The 24,463-nt window shown below is 49.3% G+C and overlaps 1 protein-coding gene across 1 annotated transcript in view; it reads right to left on the reverse strand.

Moving 5' to 3' along the window:
* Positions 1 to 18,650, reverse strand: part of PDPK1 (3-phosphoinositide dependent protein kinase 1) — a 48,640-nt gene extending 29,990 nt beyond the window's left edge. The window contains exons 1-7 of the mRNA XM_077762774.1: positions 18,630 to 18,650; positions 18,484 to 18,516; positions 13,214 to 13,480; positions 8,812 to 8,854; positions 8,406 to 8,543; positions 4,983 to 5,127; positions 4,147 to 4,244 (exon numbers count right to left, since the gene is read on the reverse strand). Coding sequence (XP_077618900.1) covers positions 4,147 to 4,244; positions 4,983 to 5,127; positions 8,406 to 8,543; positions 8,812 to 8,854; positions 13,214 to 13,480; positions 18,484 to 18,516; positions 18,630 to 18,650 — 745 coding nt within the window. The remainder of the gene's footprint in view (positions 1 to 4,146; positions 4,245 to 4,982; positions 5,128 to 8,405; positions 8,544 to 8,811; positions 8,855 to 13,213; positions 13,481 to 18,483; positions 18,517 to 18,629) is intronic.
* Between the last annotated feature and the right edge of the window lie 5,813 nt (positions 18,651 to 24,463).

Below are 24,463 nucleotides of genomic sequence, written 5' to 3' on the forward strand. Positions count from 1 at the left end.
AGCACCGGGTGTCCATTCCTCCACACCCTGGCTAACACTCATTATCACTGTCCATCCCCCTTTTTTTTTTTTTAAATGTTTACCTTTGAGAGAGCAGCCACGTGAGCGGCGGGGGAAGGGATCCAAAACGGGCTCTACGCTGACTAAAAGGAGCCCGTGTGGGGCTCACTCGAACTCATGACCCACGAGATCATGCGCTGAGCCACGCGGGCGCGCCATCTTTGCCTGTCTTTTTGATCACAGCCATCCTAGAAGATGTGGTATCTCAATGTGGTTTTGATCTGTGTTTCCCTAATGACGCTTAGCATCTTTTCATGTGTTTATATTGGCCATTTGCTTTGTATTCTTTGGGGAAATGTCTATCCAGACCCTTTGCCCACTTCTAAATTTTCAATTTATTTTATTTCTTTTTCTTTTTTAAAGTTTATTTATTTTGAGAGAGAGAGAGGGAGAAAAAGAGAGCGCTCGTGAGAGCGCACGGGCAGAGAAAGGGGGAGAGAGAGAATCCCAAGCAGGCTCCACTCTGTCAGCACAGGGCCCAACACCAGGCTCAAACTCACGAAACTGTGAGACTACAACCGAAGCTGAAACCGAGTCAGACGCTCAAGAAACTGAGTCACCCAGGCACCCCCATTTCATTTTATCTCTTGAGTTAGGAGTTCTTCAGACATTCTGGGCATAAGCCCATTACCGGACACATGTTTTGAAAAAGTTTTTCCTGCTTCACTTTCTGAATGGTATCACAGCACAAGCTGCCCGGCTGGATGCGGGCTATTGTCCGTGCGTTGCCCGTGCTCTGGGTGCCGGATCTAAGAATGCACTCCCTGCCAACCCGCGGTCACAGAGACTTCTGCTGTGCTTCCTCTCAGAGCTTCTACATTCTACACTCACATCTCTGTGCTCTCCAAGTTAACTTCGGAGTTAACTTTTGTGTATGGTGAGACGTAGGGGTACATTATGTTAGGGTGGGTGCCCGGGTGGCTCAGTCGTTAAGCGTCTGACTTCACCTCGGGTCATGATTCACACTTCGTGGGTTCGAGCCCCACACTGGACTCTATGCTGACAGCTCAGAGCCTGGAGCCTGCTTCGGATTTTATGTCTCCTTCTCTTTCTGCCCCTCCCATGCTTGTGTTCTCTGTCTCTCATAAATAAACATTAAAAAGTTTTAAAACAAAACTCAAAAACTCCATGTATCGTAGCTATGACTAAACAAATACCAATATTGAGAAAACCAGAGCAAACCATTTCTTGATGTTAAGAGTTATATCTGCTGATAAAAGTATGGGGACTTGACTTTCCCCTCTATCATGTGAACTCTGCTTTTGTGGTCGGTGGGGCTGTCCTGCTTGTGCTGGGGACGGTGGGGGGGCGCAAGGCAGAGGCACTGGGACAGGTCCTAGAGTCCTGGGGACTCGATGCTGCTCTGAGGGTCTAGACAATGGCCATCCACAGAAGGTACAGCTGGAGGGAGAGACAGAAGTGACTTCGGCTCTGTGGCCTCCCCCATCTATCCCCTCCCTGGTCATCTCTCACTGCACACCTGCCCGCCCTCCCCTCCTGTTTGGTGAGTGGAACCTCCATACCTGGCCACATACCAGAAGGGCCTACACGGCTCAGGACACGAGTTTTTAGACACAAACCCCAAGTCTGAACCTCTTCGGCATCCAAAGGTCCCCAAGCCTCTTACAAAGACAACAAAGGCCAGGGGCACAGTCCCAGGCAAGGGGCTCACCCTGCACAATTAAGCAAATACTCCTAGCCCCCGCCGGGTATGTCTGTGGGAACCTGGTTAGAATTCCTAAGTCCCCTGTGCCAAAGTCCTCATCGATCCCACATGCCCTCAACAGCTGCCCCACTGTTTACTTGGTACCCTACCCTGCAGTCACAAGGCCAGAAGGATCCCACAGGAAGCAGTAAGGGAGAGACACAGGGACAACCCCCGGGACAGAGATCCGTGAAGAGACAACCTGCCTCTTGCTAAGAGGGTAAAACATGCTCAAAGGACAGTTACGGACCCGGGCCATGTTCCCACCAACACTTGCCCTCTGGAAGCTTAAGATGTTTTAGGGAAACCATCTCTGCACAAAAGTTAAAAAAAAAAAAAAAGCTAGTGCAAGAATAAATTCTAAGAGTCTAAACTACTTGAAACAGAAAGTGAGAGCAAGTCACTACAACGTCATTCACATAGTTACACGCCTTCCCTCTTCGTCTAAGAAGGGGGAAAAGCCAACTCATCTGTAAGTACAAGCAACTGTCCCCTGGTTTACAACATAAGGACTTTTACACTTCTCCCCGAAAGGAAGAGATGCAGGCTTATTTCACCAATGCACTTAAATTCTTCTCTTTTTTAAAACGGCTGCAAGGCACCAGGACTAGCTTGGGCCAAACATAAGGTTCCGAGGCAAACGGACACAGAGGAAAAACGGAAAGCGCAGGCCCCGAGGTGGCTGGCTCCCGAGTCTGATAGGGGGCCCTATGGTGGACGGTGACTTGTCTCATGGGAAGTGACACATGACACAACAAGAAAGTCTGGGGCCATGGCAGTTCCTGTTTGGTCCTTATCTGTCACGGGCCATGCCTACGGTTATGGGTCATTCCGCATCCACAGAACATGACTGCCAGCCCACACTGTTCCTGTGCAGCAGCAGCAGCGCGTCAGGTAGGTCAAGTTTCAGGGCATCTCACCAGCGCCCAGGGGACATTCCCAAGGCGGGAAGGAGGGGAAGGGAACTGCGAAAGGAAGGCGAGTGGCACCAGGACTAAAATTTGTTGAGAAGTAAGAATCTCTTTCTTGCAAGTTTTGTTTCAGCCCCTAAAGGGTGGCGCTTTAGGATTCTCAGAGAAGGTCCGAGAGCCGAGATGCAGCCTTGGTGATTCAATGAGCACCTGCACAAATCTCAAGGCACTAACTTACAGAAAAACACTGCGTTTGCAAACATGGGGCTGCACAAACTCCTAGAAAGGAAACAGAAGGCACCCTGTGGAACAGAACCCACTGAGGCCCAGGCAGGCCCAGGCAGGAGGAGGGGACCCCAAGCACCAGCCCAGCAGCTGCCCTACGTATGCTCACTGAGTGGGCCTCAGTCCAACCTGAGGCAGAGCAGGCCAGCCTGGCTGAGCTGCAGGGCTCCTCGGACAGCCGGGCTGCTGGCGCTGTGGCCTGGAGCTCCCGGCTCCTACAGGGGGCAGTGCGGGGAGGTGGAGGCTTCCATCTGAATCTCCCTTCTGCCAATGACTCAAGGACTCACACCCACCCCAGCCACTCCCCAGCCTCTCCATCATGGTTCACTCACGGCTCCCCGCAGGGCCTGGCAGATGTGAGCACACTGCCCCGGCCTCTCAGGCCAGGGTGGCTCTGTCGGTCACACCTGTCCTGACTCAAGGTTCATTTTCAAGGTCCTTGACTGATTTCAAGGTCCATGCTGGCTAGCTCAGACTCCCAAGCCCACTTTACTGTCAGCAACTCCTCCTCAGGTGACGGAACGGTCAAAATACATAAACCAGCCCCAGGAACCACCCTAGAGAAACAGTGACTGGGACGGCCTGCAATTATAAACGTGCACTTGACTAGCAGCTTAAAACTCAGGCCCTACTCATTCTGTGATCTTGTAGAACCTCCACCATCCGGGTGCCTGGGCCACCATAGGCAGCTACACAGAGGAGACGGGGACAGGCAGCTGGCAGGCACTGGGACGGAGACTGCGCTCTCGCAGTTACAATCTAAAGCGCCAGCAGAAGACCTGGGAGCTGATCCCACCAACTCCACACGCCTGCACAGAAGACCAGGAGCAAAGGAAGCACCTGGTATCTTCTAGGACTAGGAAGTGCCAGAGGGGGCACTCACAGAGACCTGGGACGATGACATGCAGAGTGGCTGGCGACCCAGCGCCCCCTACTCAAGGCCAGGCAGACCAACCATAGGCCTAGAAACCTAGCACACCTCCCCCCACACCCCAGCCCTCCGGCGAGAGCCACCATGAGAGGCAGAGCCTTCCCGAGTGAAGCTTCAGCGTGTACCTTACAACAGCACCGGTGTTACAAACCGTCATTAACAACGAAGACAGCGCAATCCACCACATTTCTCAGAAGCTGTGTTTCAGCGTGCGCGCAGAGTGGGGACCTGCTGGAAACAGAGCGCTCACACACCTTGCTTACTCTCCGGAGATAATACTTTCGCTGTCCCAAAATCTGTGATCTGGATATGCATGTCTTCATTTAGCAAAATGTTTTCCGGCTTCAGATCCCTGTGAAGGCAGAGTTTTTACATCTGAGGTGAAATGGTTAAATAGGCACATTATTATACGCTTCACGTTTGGCTGAAAACAAAATGGACTGATTAATACTTATAATCTTTACGGACTAACAACCAAGAATGCAAGCCTTTCAAAAAGTTCACAGTGAACAAATATTAACTGCACTTAAGGAGTACATTCATATTATATCACTTCATAAGCACACCTATCATTTTCAATAAACTTTTTATTAAAGTGTAATCCCTTGTTTTTAGCCGACACAAGAAGAGCTTTGAAACCTACTGTGGTCATCATTTCACGACATTCTTAGTCAAACAGCCTGCTGTGCACCATTGACTTATACAGTGATGATATTGTTATTTGTCAATGAACAGAAAAAATGGTTAAAGTGATAAATTTTGTTAGGTGTCTTTTACCACAATAAAAAACAATCAGTAACAATAATAAAAAGAGCTCATACGAACACTTTTAATTTGACAATATCAGAAAGCCATGGAAAGTAAGGCCAGAAATAAGTACACACAAAAGCTACCAGGTGGGGAATAAAAGCACCCAGTAAGGATGGCTGGGAAGGCCACCCACCCGGCAAGGATGACCTCAGACCAACATCACTGGTGAGTCTCGTCAATTCCTCAGCTCTCACAAGGAGGTCCCCCACCCCTCTGGAAAATAAAGCAGAGCTGTCCCTGGGGTGTGGGGAGCAAAGCCCATAGGCCCCTGGCATGGTACCTGTGAATGATGCCCTTGCCATGCAAGTACTCCAGAGCCGACACCATCTCGGCCGTGTAAAACCGGGTGCATGTCTCATCGAATGAGCCAATTTTGCGAATGTATTTAAGTAGTTCTCCATTTTTGGCATAACTAAGACCAAAGTCTAAATATCACAAGGTTAAGGAAGAGTGCAAAAATAATTTTTTAAAACTAACCTGACAGCCCAATAGGAATTTCTTAAGTTTTTATTTATTTATTTATTTATTTATTTACGTTTTTTTATTTATTTCTAGGAGAGAGAGACAGCGCAAGCAGGGGAGGGTCAGAGAGAGAGGGAGACACAGAATCCGAAGCAGGCTCCAGGCTCTGAGCTAGCTGTCAGCACAGAGCCCGACGCGGGGCTCGAACCCACGAACCGCGAGATCATGACCTAAGGGAAAGTCGGACGCTTAACCGACTAAGCCACCCAGGCGCCCCAAGTTTTATTTACTTAACTGGAAGACAGAGGAGGGGCAAAGAGAGAGAGAGTGAGAGAGACAGACAGAGAACCCCCAGCAGGCTCCACATTCAGCATGGAGCCTGACTCAGGCTCGATCTCAGGACTGCGAGACTGCAGCCTGAGCCGAAATCAAGAGTTGGACGCTTTACTGACCAAACTGCCCAGGCGGCCTGCAATATTTTTCATTAATGAAAACTGAAGGTACCTGTGTCCTAAGACTGCTGTCCCTCTTCAAGTGAGACTCTGCCACGATCACACACACACAGCTGTTGGGTGCGACAGGAATCCCTGGCCCACCTCCACAAATAGGCCAGCATGGCTTTCTCACCATAAACACAGACACTGCCCCTTCTGGACCCCACTGTCTCCATAAAATACCCAGGGGCTCAGTGAAGGGAAGCCACCAGAGACAGCAGACGCAGCCTGTGGCACAAATGCCTCTTTGCAGCAAGGGGACAGGGCCCTCCATCGTAACACAGCCTCCGACCCTGCACCACGACAGGCATACAACCTTTACTGAGCACCCACTGTGTTCCACGGTGTGCGAAGAGTCAATTCCTGTAAAGGTTTCTCAAATGCATACTCCTTTCCAAATGTAAAGTAACACATTTTGCAGAGAAATGCCATTTTCAGAGTGCTGGGGACAGGGGTGATGCTGGAGCCAGGGAGAGGCAAACCTTCTGTAACTCCTCAACGAACCAGCAGAAAGCCCTCCCCGCACCGTAGCAGCTTGCTGGCACCATGTCACTGCTCCCCTGAAGGCGGAAGCACTGAGAAGAGCCCAGTGTGGGCGTGCTGCCTGCACGTCCTCACCTCTCTCTCTTGAAACCCCCTCCTCACCCCCAGAACAAGTGGCACAGGGACCAATCCACAGGTCAGGCCCGGGCCCCAGGTACTAGACCACCCTGCAGCATCTGGTCTGGCTGCCAAGCACCCCCCACCCCAGAAACCCTGTAGCCCAAGGGGGTCCTCCCGGCCCCCGGCGTGCCAGTCTCTGTGTGGGGGTGACCTGGGCTCAGGCCTCAGAACTCTTCCCTGCTGAGCGCACTGTGAAGGACCAGGCAGCCCACGGACACCCCCCACCGGCCCTCAGTTTGCAAGCTGTCCTGACTCCTCACGAAACTTGGCGGCAGCCACCCAGCAGTGGCCAGCGCCGACACATGCATCAAGTGCCTACACCACACACACCCCAGCCTAGCCTCTCCCTCAGACTCTTCGGTTCATCTACAACATCATTGTGCACCCCAACTCTGAGGACTCACACCCAGAAGCCACCTTGACCGCACAGCCCCTTGCCCGGCTCACCTGCAAGAACCTTCTGTGTAGCAACAGCCGCAGTCACCGCAAATGGCAGCTCCGCTCTACCCCTCCAGGCTCCCCGCGCCTCTACAAGAAAACCTATAATTCTCGCCAGGCCTCTGAGGGAGGAGGAGCTGGCCCCTGCCCAGCCTTTCCACTCCACCCACAGAGACAGACCACTCCTGTCCTTGCTCCACCTAGGTCTCTGGTCCCCTCAGACCACCAAGCAGCACATTGCGGTGCCCTCTGACCTGCCCTCACTGCTCGTTCCCTTGATGTGCAGCACACGGGCAGTGATCATCTGTGTGCTAACTCCTGCACAGAGCGCAGACTCCCTGAAGGTGACACTTCACCTCTTTACCAGCATACCCCCATCAGCTGGCACTCTACAAGAACACCTCAACAAACAAAAGGACAAATTCAGCTGACAACTGAAGGAGCCAGAAAATGCTGGTGAAGGGGGACTGGGATAGAGCAAAGTTTCAACCCAGGAGAGTCTGTGTAGAAAGAGGGAAGGGGAAAGCCCACGGGGTGGGGGTGGGGGATGGAGAAGCCAAGCCCTCACACGGACCAGCTTTACCTCCCTCACACGGACCAGCTTTACCTCCAGGCAGCTGAGGAGAGCCGTGGGCAGGAAGGAAAGAACTAAGGTCAAGATTGAGGTTTAAGCCTGAGGAAGCCCTAAAGCAACTGCATTTGAAAGCCGCCTTCTCTCAGCAGAGCAGAAGCCAAGAGCATCTGCTGGGACTACGGACAGAGTCACTGGGACACACAGGGGCTGAGGAAGTCCTGGCTGGGAAAAACTACAGGAAAAGGCCGCGGAGTGAGGAGAAACTAGCCAGCCAGGCCCCGAGATGGGCAGGCCCTGGTGCCTTACCGCCCTGCTCCCTAAGCAGAGGTGAAAGAAGGGGGGTAAACATTGTCCCAGAGGTTAGAGGAGAAGTCAGAGAGCTGGAGAGGCCCAGAGAGGAAGCAATCAGCAGGGTGTGGCAGCCTCGCCGGAGAGCCAGAGGCACTGGGGGACCAGAGCCATCCACAGGCCAGAGCAGTCCATGGCTAGGGGGAGAGGAGAGGTCCTGGGGAGGGGAGCAAAGGGGGAGGCAGGCTCGAGGGCCTGGGGAGGGAAAAGAGTCTAGGTCCTTGTGGTTACTCCTTAGACTTCTCACTTGGGGGTTAAGCCTGGTAAAGACATGCCTTTCACCCAAACCCTACACCCCTGGGCCATAAAGGGCAGAGAGGGGCCCTGGATGTCTGAGATCCTTCTTCCTCTTTCTCACTTGTCTGCTCTGAGAAGAGACTTGACACCTGATGGACAGTCCAAGGAATAAGGGAATGTCTTTGAATAAATGTCTAGCAACCACGGGCTTAAAATAATAACAATCCTTCAGATACAAAGCTTATCAATAAAAACCTCAAAAAAGTTTATGCTGATTTCCCTTGAAGTAATGTTCTACTTCAATGAGTGTCAACAATCCCCGGGGGCTCCCACAGCAAAGTGACGTGAATTCATTTGTGCTTAGAATATGCCATCCTTGCTTGTCCTGTCCAGGGAGGGACGACTTGTAAAAATACACACTGGGGTTGTGACTCCAAAATAGCACAGGTCACTGGTGCGATTTCAGGTCTGACTATTCAAAGGATACACAGCTTTTCATCATCCTGAAATGTGAAGTAAAGTTTAACAAAGAACGGATGATCCAGGCGTGACATCACATCTCTCTCTCTGGTTACATACGGGACCTTGTTCTCTTTGATAATGTGACGTTTCTCTAGAATTTTAACTTAAAGTAAGAGAGAAGCAAGTTACTACAATTGATAGCGGTAAAAACAAAACAAAACACCAAACTAGAAACAAAACTCATAAAGGTAACTGGATCAAATTAAACTTTTTCACAGAACATACCCACCGGCTCCATGGTCTCTAAGACCAACAGTGCCGCCCCTGAAATGAGCATAGGACCTCTGGGCGCTGGACAGCCAGGTGGCCACGTGTCTGCAGGCACCCTGCTCCCCATCCCAGACGCAAGGCCATCCAGACTTAGTACTTACTAGCATATTCCCTTGAGGTCGCCAATTCTCGGGCCAGGACAACCTGGTTTCAGAAGAGAAGGGGAAAGAGGAGAGAAAAAGCCCTCAATGAACCAGAGCATTCAGTCTCACAAGTCACCCTGTAGCTGACCAAATGGGCTAATGTGCACCCACCCTGAAATTACATTAAGTATTTGAAATAACATTAAAACATATCTGGTCCCACGCTAACAAATACAGCTGAATGTTAACAACAAAGTGAATATGTTCTATAAACAGCAAATGCATATATCAATCGACTACCTTCAGCAGGTTCTTGATCAGCTCTAAATTCCCATGGTGTCTTGAAGTACACATTTAGGAACATCCTACACTAATGTAACCCTCACAAATACTAGAAAGCAGCAGCAAATAATACCTCTACAAGTGGATCCTGGGAATTCCTTTAAAAAATAACTTTAAGAGGGGTGCCTGTGTGGCTCAGTAGGTTAAGCAATGACTTTGGCTCAGGTCATGATCTTGTGGTTCATGGGTTCAAACCCCACATCAGGCTCTGTGCTGACAGTTCAGGGCCTGGAGCCTACTTCAGATCCTGTGTCTCCCTCTCTCTCTCTCAAAAATGAATAAATGTAAAAAAGAATTTTTAAATAATTTTTTTAAGAATATGTTCTCAGTATATGTTCATTGTTAATTCTTGCCCTGAATTTGGGCTTTTTCAAGTAATTGTTACATTTCTCTTGATGCCACTCTCAGGTACTGTAAACACTATCCCTGCTATCAAGGCCGCAGGAAGCTAAACCCCACACGTGGCCCACAGAGAGTGCCTCCCAAAAGTCACATCTCCCACCAGGGTCCAGTCACACCCCAGGGCTAGGCCCTCTCGGTAGCACACCTAAGTCTTGTACTCAAACACCACTTCGGGGCAGAGAATCAACAGGGCACAGCACAACGTGGAAAAGACAGTTCTATACAAGTGGCCTCTGAGCACAACTTGGCACCGACTCCCACAGGCCTGACGAGGCCTGTCAGGTGGGAAGCTGGGGCAGCCCCTCCCACCCCTGCCAGCAGAGGCTGGTGCCTTTCCTAAGGCACCTGCACAAAGAGATAGTCTGAGGACCAGAGAGCAGATGGAAACCTGCCTGAATCCTTGGAGACCCCTGGGCCTCCTGGGAAGACCTTCAGAGGCCATGGGCCAGTATCATCCTAATATAGAATTCTCCAGCAGACTCACCAAAAGTGATGCTGGGAAAGCACTGTGTGAAATGCCCTACAGTTACTGAGAACAGGGCTGTATGTGCTCAAGTGGAAGTTCTCAAAGATCTTTCTGGAGGAGTGTACCTGTGTGGACTATTCTCAGGCACTGGGGGTGTGGAGGAGGGACTGTGGAAAGTACCCTCTCCTTACATTTTGTGTTTATGAAATGCTGAATGTTTTCATAGAAGCATGTACTAGCTACCCAGCAGAACAGAGCAAGAAGAAACTATTAGAGAGTACCAACAAGTAATGGGATCCTTTCTGAAGGAGGTATTTATGAAATCCTTCTGTTGTGTGAATTCATCATCTCACATGCAGGCCTCCTTATGGCACAGGGCAGGAAATATCCCTCTTCCAGAGAACAAGGCATGACGCATCCTCCATGGCCCTCCGGGCTGACAGCAGGGCTAATCTGGATGTCAAGATACTCCCAGGGGGCCAGGCAGCAGCAAGCTGGGCCTCCCTACTCTCCAGGGCCAGGCTCGGCCAAGAGCAGATCCTGCCCAGCCTGGGAAGTGCCTCTTGGCCTCCACCCTCCCCTGGAAATCCAATTTTAAGTGGTCTCTATTTCAGGAGTGGTGAGGAAGACCTGAGGGTAGCACATATAATTTGAGACCCAGGCCTACAAGACTCCAAACAGTGCCAGGAAGGCGCCTCTAGCTCATGGTGCTCTTCCCTGGCACCTCCCTGGCACAGGGGTTCAAAAGGCACAGGGATGCAAGAATTACAGCTGGGGCTTTTCAACAGCAGGAGTGCATCACCCAGAATGGAGTGCATCACCCTACTCTTACCCACTGTGGAAACCCGTGGACAAAGGGGAATCTCACAAATAAGTCCTCATTTATTAGTCAAGATAAATGTCCATGAAGTAAAACTGAGAAAAAGAGAGAATGTTTCCTCTTTTACTGGACTATTTTAAGTAAACATGCAGAACACCCAAGGTTCTTTTCAAAATAGTTTCTTCTTTCTGAGAGGATCTGTGAGTACCAGAACTACTGGCAACTATGCTCATGGTTTGATTTTTATCAATATAGTCAAGATTTTTATCATGAGGGCACAATTCTTTCATAATTTAAACAGAAACTGCCAATAAACAATCTAAATTAAAAGTATAAGGGGAGAGGCACCTGGGTGGCTCAGTCAGTTGAGCATCTGACTTTTGTTTTTTGTTTTATTTTTTTAACGTTTTATTTAATTCTGAGAGAGAGAGAGCATGAGCAGGGGAGGGTCAGAGAGAGATGGAGACACAGAATCCAAAACAGTCTCCAGGCTCTGAGCTAGCTGTCGGCACAGAGCCCAACGCGGGGCTTGAACCCATGAACAATGAGATTATGACCTGAGCCAAAGTCGGACACTTAACTGACTGAGCCATCCAGGCGCCCCAAGCATCTGACTTTTGATTTCAGCTCAGGTCATGATCTCATGGTTCGGGAGATCGAACACAGAGCCTGCTTGGAATTCTCTCTCTGTCCATTTCTCTCATAAACAAACAAAAAGGAAAGAAGGAAAGAAGGAAAGAAGGAAAGAAGGAAGGAAGGAAGGAAGGAAGGAAGGAAGGAAGGAAGGAAGGGAGCAAAAGTTAACACTGATGAAAACGAAGCTGAGAACATGGGTGAGCTACATTTCATGTTCTTCTTTGTATTTTACAACACTTCATGAATGTAAAAAGACAAAAGGGAAACACATTTCACCTCAAGTTTTCTCACGGAGGCCAGGCAAGAAGGCCCTGCCAGCAGGAGGCGGCTCCAGAGCCGCCCTGGCCATCCGCAGGGCTCTGCTGGGTCCAGGCGCTCAGGCCTCCCGCTGGCCTCAGCTCAGCCACATGGAGCTCCTACCTGAGCAAACGGGCTGCTCTGAACCTGCATTCTTTGCTTTAAAAGGAAAAACGCCACAAGACAGGCACAGCTGACTCAGGTAGCAAACAGAGGTACCCAGCATGTGATGTGGCGGTGCTGATTGTGAAAATACTATTGCTGATTGTGAAACTGAGGCCACGAGAATCTGGAGGCTAGCAAGTCTGGGGCTGTGCCTCTAGCAGCTGTCAAGCTTGTGCTGTTTTATGCATTGTTTTAAATAAAAAAGAAATAATAAAGGTCACTAAACGTTTCCCAAAACCTCTGAAGAGATATTAATGCTGACACTTACAGTAGAAGGGACAGAAAATCTTGCCAGGACCTTGCTAATGAGACACAAGCAACAGGATATAACTTGTTGATGAATAAATTAGAATCAGAATAAAAATTAGGATATAAATGAACTGCATTTAACAACAAAACAAAACCATGGGGCGCCTGGGTGGCTCAGTCGGTTAAGTGGTTAAGCATCTGACTTCGGCTCAGGTCATGATCTCATGGTTCGTGGGTTCGAGCCCCGTGTCGGGCTCTATGCTGAGAGCTGGCTCAGAGCCTGGCGCCTGCTTCAGATTCTGCATCTCCCTCTCTCTGACACTCCCCTGTTCATGCTATCTCTCTCTCTCTCAGGAATAAATAAAACATTAAAAAAAAAAAAAAANCCCACCCCCCCCCCCCCAAAAAAAACCACCACAAAACCAAAAAACAGGGGCACCTGGGTGGCTCAATCACTTGAGCATCTAACTCTTGATTTTGGCTCAGGTCATAATCTTATAGTTGGTGGGTTCAAGCTCCCAGAACCTGCTTGGAAATCTCTGTCTCCCTGTCTCTCTGCTCCTCTCCGCTTACATGCTCTCTCCCTCTCTCTCTCAAAAAATAAAACAAACATTAAAAGGAAAAAAAAAACCCAGAACAATCAAAAGATGCCTTTTAAAGCTTTTATGTACAAAGTCATGGCTTTGGGGCACCTGGGTGGCGCAGTCGGTTAAACTCAGGTCATAATCTCATGGTTTGTGGGTTCGAGCCCCACATCGGGCTCTGTGCTGGCAGCTAGCTCAGAGCCTGGAGCCTGCTACAGATTCTGTGTCTCCCTCTCTCTCTGACCCCCCCCGCTCATGCTGTCTCTATCTCTCTCTCAAAAATAAATAAAAAACATTAAAAAATTTAAAAAACAAAACAAAAAACAAAAACAAAGTCACGGCTTCGATATTTTAACCATGTGATCTACCTGGCGTTAGGCAGCCCCAAATCACCTTCACAACAGGAGCAGAACCCTGAGGGGCCTGCTCATTCAATGGACAGCAGCGGCATGTACTCACTGTTGAAAAAGAGCCTTCACCAAGAATTTTCCCAAATTTGAAGTCTTCAGGCCGTTTCTTCCGAGGCTGTGGCGGTGGCTGTGTGGTGTGCTGCAGCGAGTTTGCGCTCGATCGGGACTCAGCCGCGGTGCTGTCCATGGTGGAGCCCTGTCTGCTGCCACCGCTGGGAATGCCAGGGGCAGAGCCGGACTCAGTCTGGGTCCTCACCATTGATGGGGACGGGCAAGAACATAACACCACGCTGGACTGGATAGGAACGGTGTCATACTGGTGGACACAGGAAAAAAAGGTAAGACTCAAAGCAGCTCACTTTTTCTAAATGTGTGAAGTGACGCACTTACATTGTTGAAACACAAACACCGCCAAGTACAGGATAAGCCGTCTGAATTCGGCCGCAGGGTTCAGGCTACCGCCCTCCTCTCCCAAGTCCCTTCGCTGCTCAAATCCCAACCGCACCCCTAACCTGTGTGGCCACCAACGCCACCATCCAGCACCTGTCCGCCATCATCGTCCTGCCTCAGTGTGGAGTGAATGTCGAACTACCCCCACCCCACTGTGGCCGGTTGGCCTTCCCATCACTGCTGAGCCTCAACAACACCTGCAGCCAACCCCTGCCCACAGAGGAAGCCAGTCCAAACTCTCTGACCACAGTGTCGCCATTCCAGAATCCCTTGCCTACTCACCCACCCACACCTTGCACAAGGCTGCACATACAGCAGGTATTCAATCAGGACTTGAACAAACAGACTGCCTTCAGACTGCATCCCACGACAGAACAGAATTTTAGCCTAGCCGTCCTGAAACACAGAAGCATAACTTCATGCAAGAAGAGTCCAAGAACTGTCAACTACAAATAAAAGTTACAGGTGATAAAAATATGTAAGCTTCTCAAAAAAGACAGAAATGGAATAATTGGTTAACAATTTTAAAAATATCTGGGGCGCCTTGGTGGCTCCATTGGTTGAGCGTCCAACTCTCCATTTCGGCTCAGATCATGATCCCAGAGTTTGTAAGATCAAACCCCATGTCAGGCTCTGCATTAGCAACAACTTGAGATTCTCTGGTTCCCTCTCTTTTCTATCCCTTCCCTGCTGGCTCTTGCATGCTCTCATTCTCTCTCTCTCAAAAATAAATCAATAGGGGCACCTGGGTGGCTCAGTCGGTTAAGTGGCCAACTTCGGCCTAGATCATGATCGTGGGTTTGAGCCCCACGTCAGGCTCGGTGCTGACAGCTCAGAGCCTGAAGCCTGCTTCAGATTCTGTGTCTCCCTCTCTCTGCCCCTTCCCCGTTCATGCTCTGCCTCTGTCTCTCAAAAAATAAATAAATGTAAAAAAAAAAAAAAAATTCAATAAACTTAAAAAACTACTTGGAAACATATCTAATTTTGAACCCACTCAATACCAAAGTTACCTCCAAACTAAAGTGTTCTGTTTTTAAATTATCTAAACAAATACAAAATTTTGACAGATTTTAAAAATTATTTAAGGCAGTCCCTATTAAAATCCTAGCTGGCTTCCTTACAGAAATTGACAAGCTGGGGGCGCCTGGGTGGCTCAGTCGGTTAAGCGTCCGACTTCAGCTCAGGTCATGATCTCGTGGTCCGTGGTTCGAGCCCCACATCGGGCTCTGTGCTGACAGCTCAGAGCCTGGAATCTGTTTCAGAGTCTGTGTCTCCCTCTCTCTCTGCCCCTCCCCAGCTCGTGCTCTGTCTCTCTCTGTCTCAAAAATAAATAAACGTTAAAAAAAAAAAAAGAAATTGACAAGCTGATCCTAAAATTCACATGACAATTCAAGGAACCCAGAATATCTAAACAATCTCAATAAAGGAACAAAGCTGGATGGCTACCTCACACTACCTGATTTCAAAACTGACTGCAGAGTTACAGTAATCAAGACAGGGTGGTCCTGGCACAGGACAGACACAGAAATGGATGGGGAAGAGTTCAGAAGCAGACCTAGACATCTACAGTCCACTGATTTTTGACAAGGGTGCCAAGACCCTTTAGTGCGCAAGGACAGACTTTTCAACAGATGGTGCTGGGACATATGCATAGCCACATGCAAAAAGAATGAAGCTGAAGGTCTTTCCTATATCATATACAAAATTAACTCATATGTGTCAAAGATCTACATGTAAGAACTGAAACTCCTGAACTCATAGAAGAAGATATACCAGTAAATCTCCCTGACCTTGACAGTGGTTTCTTAGATATGTAACCAGAAGCACAAGGAACAATAGCAGCAAAAAGCAGATCAAAGAGACTTCATCAAATTAAAAACTTTTGTGCTTCAAAAGCACCATCAAGAAAGTGAAAAGACAACCTATGGAATGAAAGGAAATATTTGCAAATCATGTATCTGGTAGGGGGTTGTATCCAGATTACATAAAGAACTCTTACAATTCAATTAAAACACACACACACACACACACAGAATTAAAAAACAGGCAAGGGATCTGAATAACATTTCTCCAAAAAGACATACAAATGGCCAATAAATATGTGAAAAGATGCTCACCATCAGTCATTACAGGAATGCAAAGCAAAGCCACAATGATATTCCTCTTCATAGCCACTAGGGTGGCTAGAATCAAAAAGACAGATCAGAACAAGTGTTGGTGAGGATGTGGAGAAACTGGCACCCCCACACACTTCTACTGGGAATAGAAAATGGGGCAGACAGAAACTTGGCAGACAGTTTGACAGTTCCTCAAAATGAAACAGGTACCATATAACCAAGGAATTCCACTCCTAGGCGTGTACTCAAGAGAAATGGAAACCTATGTCCACATAAACTTGTAAAAAATGTTCACAGCAGCATGATTCATAACAGCCAAAAGGTGAAAACAACCCAGATGTCCACCAATGGATAAATGGATAAACAAAATGTCGTCTAGCCATAAAACTGAGTATTGGGGCTCCTGGGTGACTCAGTTGGTTAAGAATCCGACTTCGGCTCAGGTGATGGTGTCATGGTTTGTTGAGTTTGAGTCCCAAGTCAACGAACTCAGAGATTCTCTTTCTCCCTCTCTCTCTCTCTGCCCCTCCCCTCCTCGTTTGTGCATGTTCTCTCTCTCTCTCTCTCTCCAATAAATAAATAAACTTAAAAAAAAAAAAAGGAGTATTATTCAGTCATAAAAAGGAAGTAATGACCATACTACAACATAAATGAACATGGAAACCATAATGCCAAGTGAAAAAGGCCAGACATAAAAGGTCACAGATTGAGGGGAGGGGAAGAGTGGATTCCATTTCCATGAAATATCCAGAATGGGCAGATCCACAGGCAGAAAGCGGATGAATGGTCCGTCAGGGACTGGGGTACGGGGGCAATGGAAAGTGACTGCTAAAGTCTCTGTGACAAAAACATTCTGGAACTAGATAGTGATGATGGCTGTATAACCTTGTGAATACACTAAAACCCGCTGATTTAAATAGGTAGCTGTACGGTATATGAATTATCTCTCAATAAGCTGTAATAGTAGTATTACGTATGACTGCATTAACTTATACATAAGAACTCATTCAAATCTATAAATCATTAAGACTTAAGAAACCAAGAAAACTCAAGGAACGAAGAGATGTAAATACATGTAGTATTCAAAGATAAATGAAAGCAACCAAAGATAGCATTGTACATTTTTAATTAGGGGAGACGTTGGAAGGTGAAAAGGAGATAATAACAATGATTAAGTATATTCACCACACACAGAAACACCAAGTGCTGGCAAGGCCAGGACGACACAACAGCATTCCTTACAGCGGGCAGCAGCAAGCCCATGATAAGGTTACAATGCTTCTGGAAAGCAAGTCGGTATTTTAGCAAGAAAGCAACGACAGAACAGTTGTCAATGAGATACAAAGAAATACTAAACAGAAGGGAGTAGAAGCAGTTAAAAACTTAGGTGGGCAGCGGCACCTGGGTGGCTTAGTCAGTTAAGCGTCCGACTTTCGCTTGGGTCATGATCTCGCGGTTCGTGGGTTCGAGCCCCGCGTCGGGCTCTGTGCTGACTGCCAGCTCAGAGCCTGGAGCCTGTTTCAGAGTCTGTATCTCCCTCTCTCTCTGACCCTCCCCTGCTCACGCTGTCTCTCTCTCTCTCTCTCTCCTAGAAATAAATAAAAATATTAAAAAAAAAAAAACTTAGGTGGGCATTAAGAAAGGATTAGACAGTTTTGAAGTTAAATCAGAAAAATATCCAGGTTTACCCACGATCATAAAGAGGATTCTCTTTCCCAGCTCTGACCCTGAAGTGTTCTAGCAGTGACTTTATTAGCCTCCCCACCACCAGACTGTTGTAGAACACGCAAAACAAACCCAGAGCACCCAGATTTGTTTCTAATAGTACTTCCCATTACAAGTACTCAGGACAGCACCTAACTCCATGTCTTAGAACAGAAAAAAGAGAACCAATCAATATGGTACTGGAATCCCTTGCTATGTCTGAAAAGGAGGCGGTCTTCACACATGCCTGTGTTACTAGGTAAGGAAGCTGGCCTGGAGGGGCTGTCACTAGCCAAGCTGTGAACCTGTAAACACTAAAAAGATATCAGTAAGTACAGGTAACCAGAATATGTCCAAACTGGGAAAAAACAGGAGCCTGTAAGGATATACACGGGTGTTAAGTGTATCAACACTATCACTGTAAAAGTAAGCTGCATATAATTGAACACTTAATTTTATAAATCTGAATAACTAAGGGAGCATGGTCATACAGAGCTCTGTTTCTTGTATTATGTTTGTTCATAAAGGAGGGATAAACATCCTCTTCTCCTTTTGAACAGGGAAGGGACACACAGGGAACTATGAAGAAGCCAGAGTCCTGGGGAAAGTGCACCACGAACAGGACGGACAGGTGGGCACAGTAACCGAGAGTACGCAGTGGATGACAGCTCAGCCACCACAAGAGGAGAGCTGAAGGAGAAGCTCCTCTTGAAATGCACCAAACACATAAAGTCAAAAACCAAACTAAACAGGACATCCTGCGCCCCAGACAGGATGAGCAGAGATGCAGAGAAGGGAGCAGCAGGCGACAAGAAGGGGCAGGGCTGGGGCAGGCCCCACAGGGCCGCCTAAGCCTCTGTCTATGCGGCAGGCTGACCCCAGGAAGGCGGGCTCAGGCAGGGTCTGACGCACACACACGCCAGGCCCCAGCTCCCAGCCTAGGAGGCCCCACCATCGCCGGGGCCGCACCACAGCTGGGAGGAGGCAGGCTTCTTTCACATACAGGTCTGTGAAGAGCATGCGAACTGCAGGCAAGGTGTAGGCCTACCTTGGGAGATTTTGAAGGTTCAGGTTCAGACCACTGCAATGGAGTGAAAATCACGAGAAAGTGAGTCAAACTTTTTGGTTTTCCACTACATATAAAAGTTATATTTACACTCTACTGGAGTCTTATTAAGTGTGCAGTAGCATTACGTCTAAAAACACAATGCCCATGCCTTAATTAAAAAATACTTTAGGGGCACCTGGGTGGCTCCATCAGTTAAGTATCCAACTTCGGCTCAGGTCATGATCTCACGGTTCCTGAGTTCGAGCCCTGTGTCGGGCTCTGTGCTGATAGCTTGGAGCTGAGAGCCTGCTTCAGATTCTGTGTCTCTTCTCTCTCTTTGCCCCTCCCCTGCTCACACTCTGTCTCTGTTTCTCAAAAACAAATAAACATTAAAAAAAAATTCTTTTTTTATTTTTTTAAATGTTTCTTATTTCTAACAGACAGAGACAGCGTGAGCAGGGGAGACTCAGAGACAGAGGGAGTCACAGACTGAAACAGGCTCCAGGCTCTGAGCTGGCAGTCAGCACAGAGCCCGACGCGGGGCTCGAACCCACGAACCGCGAGATCATGACCTAAGCGAAAGTCGGACGCTTAACCGACTAAGCTACCCGGGCACCCCAAAAAATTCTTTAAAAAAATATTTTATTGGTAGGACACCTAGGTGGCTCAGTCAGTTAAGCACGGACTTTGGCTCAGGTCACGATCTCAAGGCTCATTAGTTCCAGCCCTGCACTGGGCTTTGTGCTGACAGCTCAGAGCTTTGGATTCTATGTCTCCCTCTCTCTCTCTCTTCCCCTCCCCCACTTGTGCTCTGTCTCTCCTTCTCTCTCAAATAAACGTTAAAAAAATTAAAAATACTTTATTAGTAAAAAATGCTAACCATTGGGATGCCTGGCTGGCTCAGTTGATGGAACATGCAACTGCTGATCTCAGGGTCATGAGTTCAAGCTCTGTGCAGGGCAAGTAGACCTTACTTTTTTGTTTTAATATTTTTTATTTTGAGAGAGAGAGGGAGAGAGAGAAAATCCCAAGCAGGCTCCATGCGGTCAATGGAGGGCTCAACGCAGGGTTCAATCTCACGAACCTAGGGATCATGACCTGAGCGGACATCAAGAGTCAGGTGCTTGGGACACCTGGGTGGCTCAGTCAGTTTAGTGTCCGACTCCCAGTTAGGTCATGATCTCACAGTTTGTGAGTTCAAGCCCTACATCAGGCTCTGCACTGATGGTGCGCAGCCTGCCTAGATTTCTCTCTCTCTGCACTTCCCCATAGCACACACTCTCTCTCCTCTCTCTCAAAATAACATAAAGAAACTTCACACACACACGCACACACAAAAAGATGCTTAAACAAGCCACCCAGGCACCCCGAGAATCTAATTTTTTAAGTAGCATGTGGTACAAATGTGACCAGCAGTACAGGTCCTCTAGGTAGACTGGGAGCACCATTTATTTATGGAAACTTGCTGTTTTCTTGAACACTCCATGGCTTGGCAGTAAGCCAAGTGTGCTTTACACATTTCATACATACTCCATCTCACAAGAAGTACCAACGGCTGGACCAAGCTATGGGGTTCGGTCAGTCCCTTAATGGTTTGTCCCTATAAGCAAAGCATGTAACAGAAGCGTAATCAAATCCAGTAGCTTCCCCCTGGAGCCTGGCAGGAACTTCTCTGTCCTCAGGGGCAGTTAAGGGGGAAGAGTCATGGTCACCATGCGGAGGCCCATTGAGAACTATGACAGGCCTGGACTATCCTCACAAGCCAGGCCAGCTATACTGTGAGTGAGGGCTGTGCACATGGAGCCCTGGCAGTTTCTGGGACTCCTGGACACAATCAAGGTCACATGCTCCCTGGGTCATCCTAGATGCAGACCCTCAGGCCTGGGACAGAGGAGCAGGCAGGCTGTGTAACCTAAGGGGCACGTGCAAGGGACAAAGTGGAAAGGAGCCAGCACCTCAAACAGCGCAGCCCTGGGCACCACAGCAGGGCTGTGAACTGATCTGGCCACAGGTCTGCTGAGCATCCACCACTGCCCCCTGGGGCAGGAGAGTGGGGAGTTCTGCCTGTCTTTGTCGTGGCCACCTCACCTCTGCACCTGTCCCAGAAAGTATGTAAATCAGATCAACATGGCCTCACCTAAATCCACTTGTGTGCTCAGCCTCCTGTCAAGCAAGGCTCAAGAAGACAACAGAAGACACGCACAAGACAGTGGCAAACAGTGCTTTTAATTCAAAACTGACCAGTGAAATACTGACTAAAATCTCAAACATTACATTCTCTTTCTTTTTAATGTTTACTTATTTCCGAAAGAGAGAGACAGAGACAGAGACAGAGTGCAAGCAGGGGAGGGGCAAAGAGAGGAAGACACAGAATCTGAAGCAGGTGCCAGACTCTGAGCTCTCAGCACAGAGCCCAATAGGGGCTTGAACTCACAAACTGTGAGACCATGACCTGAGCTGGAGTCAGATGCTTAGACATATCTGTCACATGGATGGTTTGGAACACAACCGTGGGACAGCCCAGGCCTTCTCCGCAGTGGGCAGAACCTCTGCCCTGGGAGGTGCGGTAAAACAACACCCAAGAGCAGTGGCGAGTTTCCAAAGCGTCAGAGGCGAAGCCTGAGAGGGCAGGCAGCGCAGGCAGCAGGTATCCACGACCACAAAAAACAAGGGGGCACTGAAGACCTGGGCGTGAAAGCCCCCACCAAACTGGCTGTGCTGGGGACAAAGGACCCTGATAACAAAAACCCTGGGATGCTGGCTGCAGAGCACTTACCAAGAAAAGCACTCTTCAGCTCAGACTTCCTGATGGCGAGCTCAACAAGCACCCAGCCCGTGGGTAGCAGTCACCCCAAAACAACCAGCAGGTAAGTCAGACAAGACTCTGCTTACAAGCATGTGTTCCCGAGAACTTTCTTTCATCAAAGTGGATTCTGCAGTTGTTAAAAAGTCCTCTGGAACAGATCCTCAAAGAAGAGGACTGTCCCCTAGAAAGCGTGAGTTTACATCGGACCTCCGCCAGGCCATCCCCAGGAGTGGGCCCCGCCCCACTGGGCAGAGCAGCCCTTGGCACGCACCTCCACCCGTTGCGAGGCTCTGCGGCAGGCTGCTGGCTAAACCGCGTAGCACGCTGCCAACTGATGGGCTGTTCTGATAGATACGGGCCTGACCTAACAGACCCCATGACAGACCTGGCCGGGCACTGCTGAGGGAGGAAGTACAGCTTCGTGCCAGAAGAAACCTGCTTACCTCCTCTCCGCCATCCAGCCACACGTGAGGATGGTTAAGTGCCACAGAAAATGCCCAGGCCACCTGAGCAGGTGCAAGAGGAGACAGCGGGTGTCATGAGAACTGAGATCTGAAAGTCCGGAGGTGTGTGTGTTTGATGTTGCTGGCGGTGGCAGAGTGAGGCGTGATCCGGACAGAACACAGCCCCAGAGATGGCACCTGCAGAGTGGCCACTTTCTCTGTAGAATTTCAGTGGAAGACGTGCCGCTCCGTGTCCACGCACTTAATGTAGGGGACTTCAAGCCTGATGCTGCAGCAACCCAGCATCAAAACACCTGGTGAGCCCAAATGTTCCATCAGATGAGTGCATGTTTCCCGGCCACAAGCAGTGAATGGGAGAACAGGCAACAGCCTCGATCCAGTTGCTGCGCCAACATGGGGCTCATCCCGGCAGCTGCCTGGACCATACAGGAGCACAGCCCGCTAGGAGGGAGCCTACCACCACGAGCTCCCAGTCTTTAGGAAGTCTGAGGCCAGTGACACATATTCCATCCCAGTGGTTCTCAACTAGGGTGATTCCGACCCCCAGGGGGGGAACCCTAGCAATGCCTGGAGGCATTTTTGACACCATAACTGGGAGAGGGAGAATGTGGTACTGGCATCTAGTACGTAGGTGCAGAGATGCTATAAACATCCCCCAGTGAATAGGACGGCCCCACAACAAAGAATAATCAGGTCCGAGTGGCAATACTTCCCAGGTGAGAAGTCCTGCTCTATCCTCATAGACTTTATGTTCCCTTTCCCAGGAAGAACCTTACTAAGTGTTCAGTGACCACCCAGAAAGCACTCAGCACTAAGGCAGGCCCTGTGTGCAACAAGGCCCTGCAGCCACCCCTTAGAGGAGGAGGGAGAAGGAAGTACAAGCACAGGAAGCTGGGATCGGGGGAAAGCGACAGATGTCCCCAGTTTGAGAAAGGCATGTTAAAAAACCCTAATGCGGGGTGCCTGGCTCAGTCAGTTGAGCATTCGACTCTTGACTTCGGCTTAGATCATGATCTCACAGTCGTGGGATTAAGCCCCAGGTCAGGCTCTGCACTGAGCATGAAGCCTGCTTGAGATTTTCTCTCTCTGTCCCTCCCGTGTGCACTATGCACACGTGCTTGCTCTCTCTCTCTCTCTCTCAAAGTAAGTGTTTAAAAAAACAACAACACTAATGCTGTGTCCGGGAGACAATAAGAGACTCCCACGACCTAAACAGTATACATGGCATTGCTGACGAGGCTCCCTCCCAAACAGGGGTGCGGCTTCACACAGAGAAGGATCAGACTGGAGCAGAAGAAAGCACCTGACAAATGTGCTCCCAGCCCTCCGGAGCCCAGTGCAGTGCAGAGAAGTGGGGCAAGTGGCTGCTGCAGGAGCGGAAGGGGACTGTCAGAAGGGAGCGGGAAGGGACGGTTAGAAGGGAGTGGGCACACCCCCAATGGGGGGAGCTAACACCCCACTCCCTTAGCAGCCAGACCCACATTCAATTCCCAAGAGGGTAAGAACGCCAAGCCGGCAGAGATAGCCAAATGTGAAGTGTCTCTGCACGGCCCCTCTTGGGAAGCAATCACCCACTCCAACAGTGGCAGCAGGGCTCGGGGCCGGGGCACCGCGGGGGCCCAAGCCCTGGCTTTCTTATTCGGTTTCTCCAGGGCTCTGGGCGCAGCGGGCCAACATGCAGGTTTTGGCTGGAACTCTGCTTGACAATGCTGTTTCCAAATGCCAGCCTTTGACATTTCACTTGCTGTAAGATTATACTCAATAATTTCTCTGATTTACGTTTTTTTTTTAAACTAATGAAGCAAACTCTCAACTTGGAGCTGGATGAAAAACAGAGCTAGGAGCCCACTCTGACTGCTGTAAAGAACACCCTGTTTATTCCACGGTAAAGCAAGCCAATACAAAACGAGAACACATCCAGCCAGAACTGGCACATGAGGGGAGAGGCAGCTGAGCACTCCAGACCTGCAGCCTCTCAGCGTGTCCCAGAGTGACTGTTCCTGCAGGGAATCGCCTCTCTTGGAAGGAGCCCCCACAGACAGCAGGCAAAGGGACATGAAGACCTAAGACAATCCCACACACGTGGGTGATAGTAGCACTGTAACCGCAGGTGGTCTAGGACTGAGGTCTTGGGCACACAAACACTGTGTCCTGTATACGTGTCACAGAATCTGGTATAAGATACAAGTTGAGGCCAGGTTGTTCCTACCTGTGAACACTAATGCACCTGATACTCTTACCTTCACTGCTCACCCTGGCCCAAAGCACAATTCCAATGGGAGGTCTGAAAGGGTTAATAAGCCTCTCCTTTAAGGGACACACACACACCTTAGTATAAAGTAATATAAATTAGCTAGTTGTCTTACTTTGTTGTTGGCAGCTGGCTAAAACCGTCAGCAAGCTCTGGACAGCTGCAGAATGCTCTGGATCCTGAGCTGGGCCAGGCCTGCCCTGGTTTGGCAGGTACTGAGGTAGAAGGCTTGGCCACAGTAAGGAGAGAGAAACAGGGTGCTTGCTCTGGAGATGCAGGAGGGTGGTGAGTGGCCCCGGGGCCAAGCTGAGACAGGGCAGAGAGAGGACGCCAAGTGCCTATGCACAAACCAGCGGGCAACGCCTGCTGAAAGCCACCACCCCGTCTACCTCGAACTCCTGAGACTCCAATGCTCCCCGACCCCAGCCTCTCCAGAGGCTGCAGCCTACAGCACATCCA

This window comes from Crocuta crocuta, unplaced genomic scaffold (assembly GCF_008692635.1).
Source record: "Crocuta crocuta isolate KB4526 unplaced genomic scaffold, BGI_CrCroc_1.0 scaffold234, whole genome shotgun sequence".
In the NCBI taxonomy this organism is placed as follows: domain Eukaryota; kingdom Metazoa; phylum Chordata; class Mammalia; order Carnivora; family Hyaenidae; genus Crocuta; species Crocuta crocuta.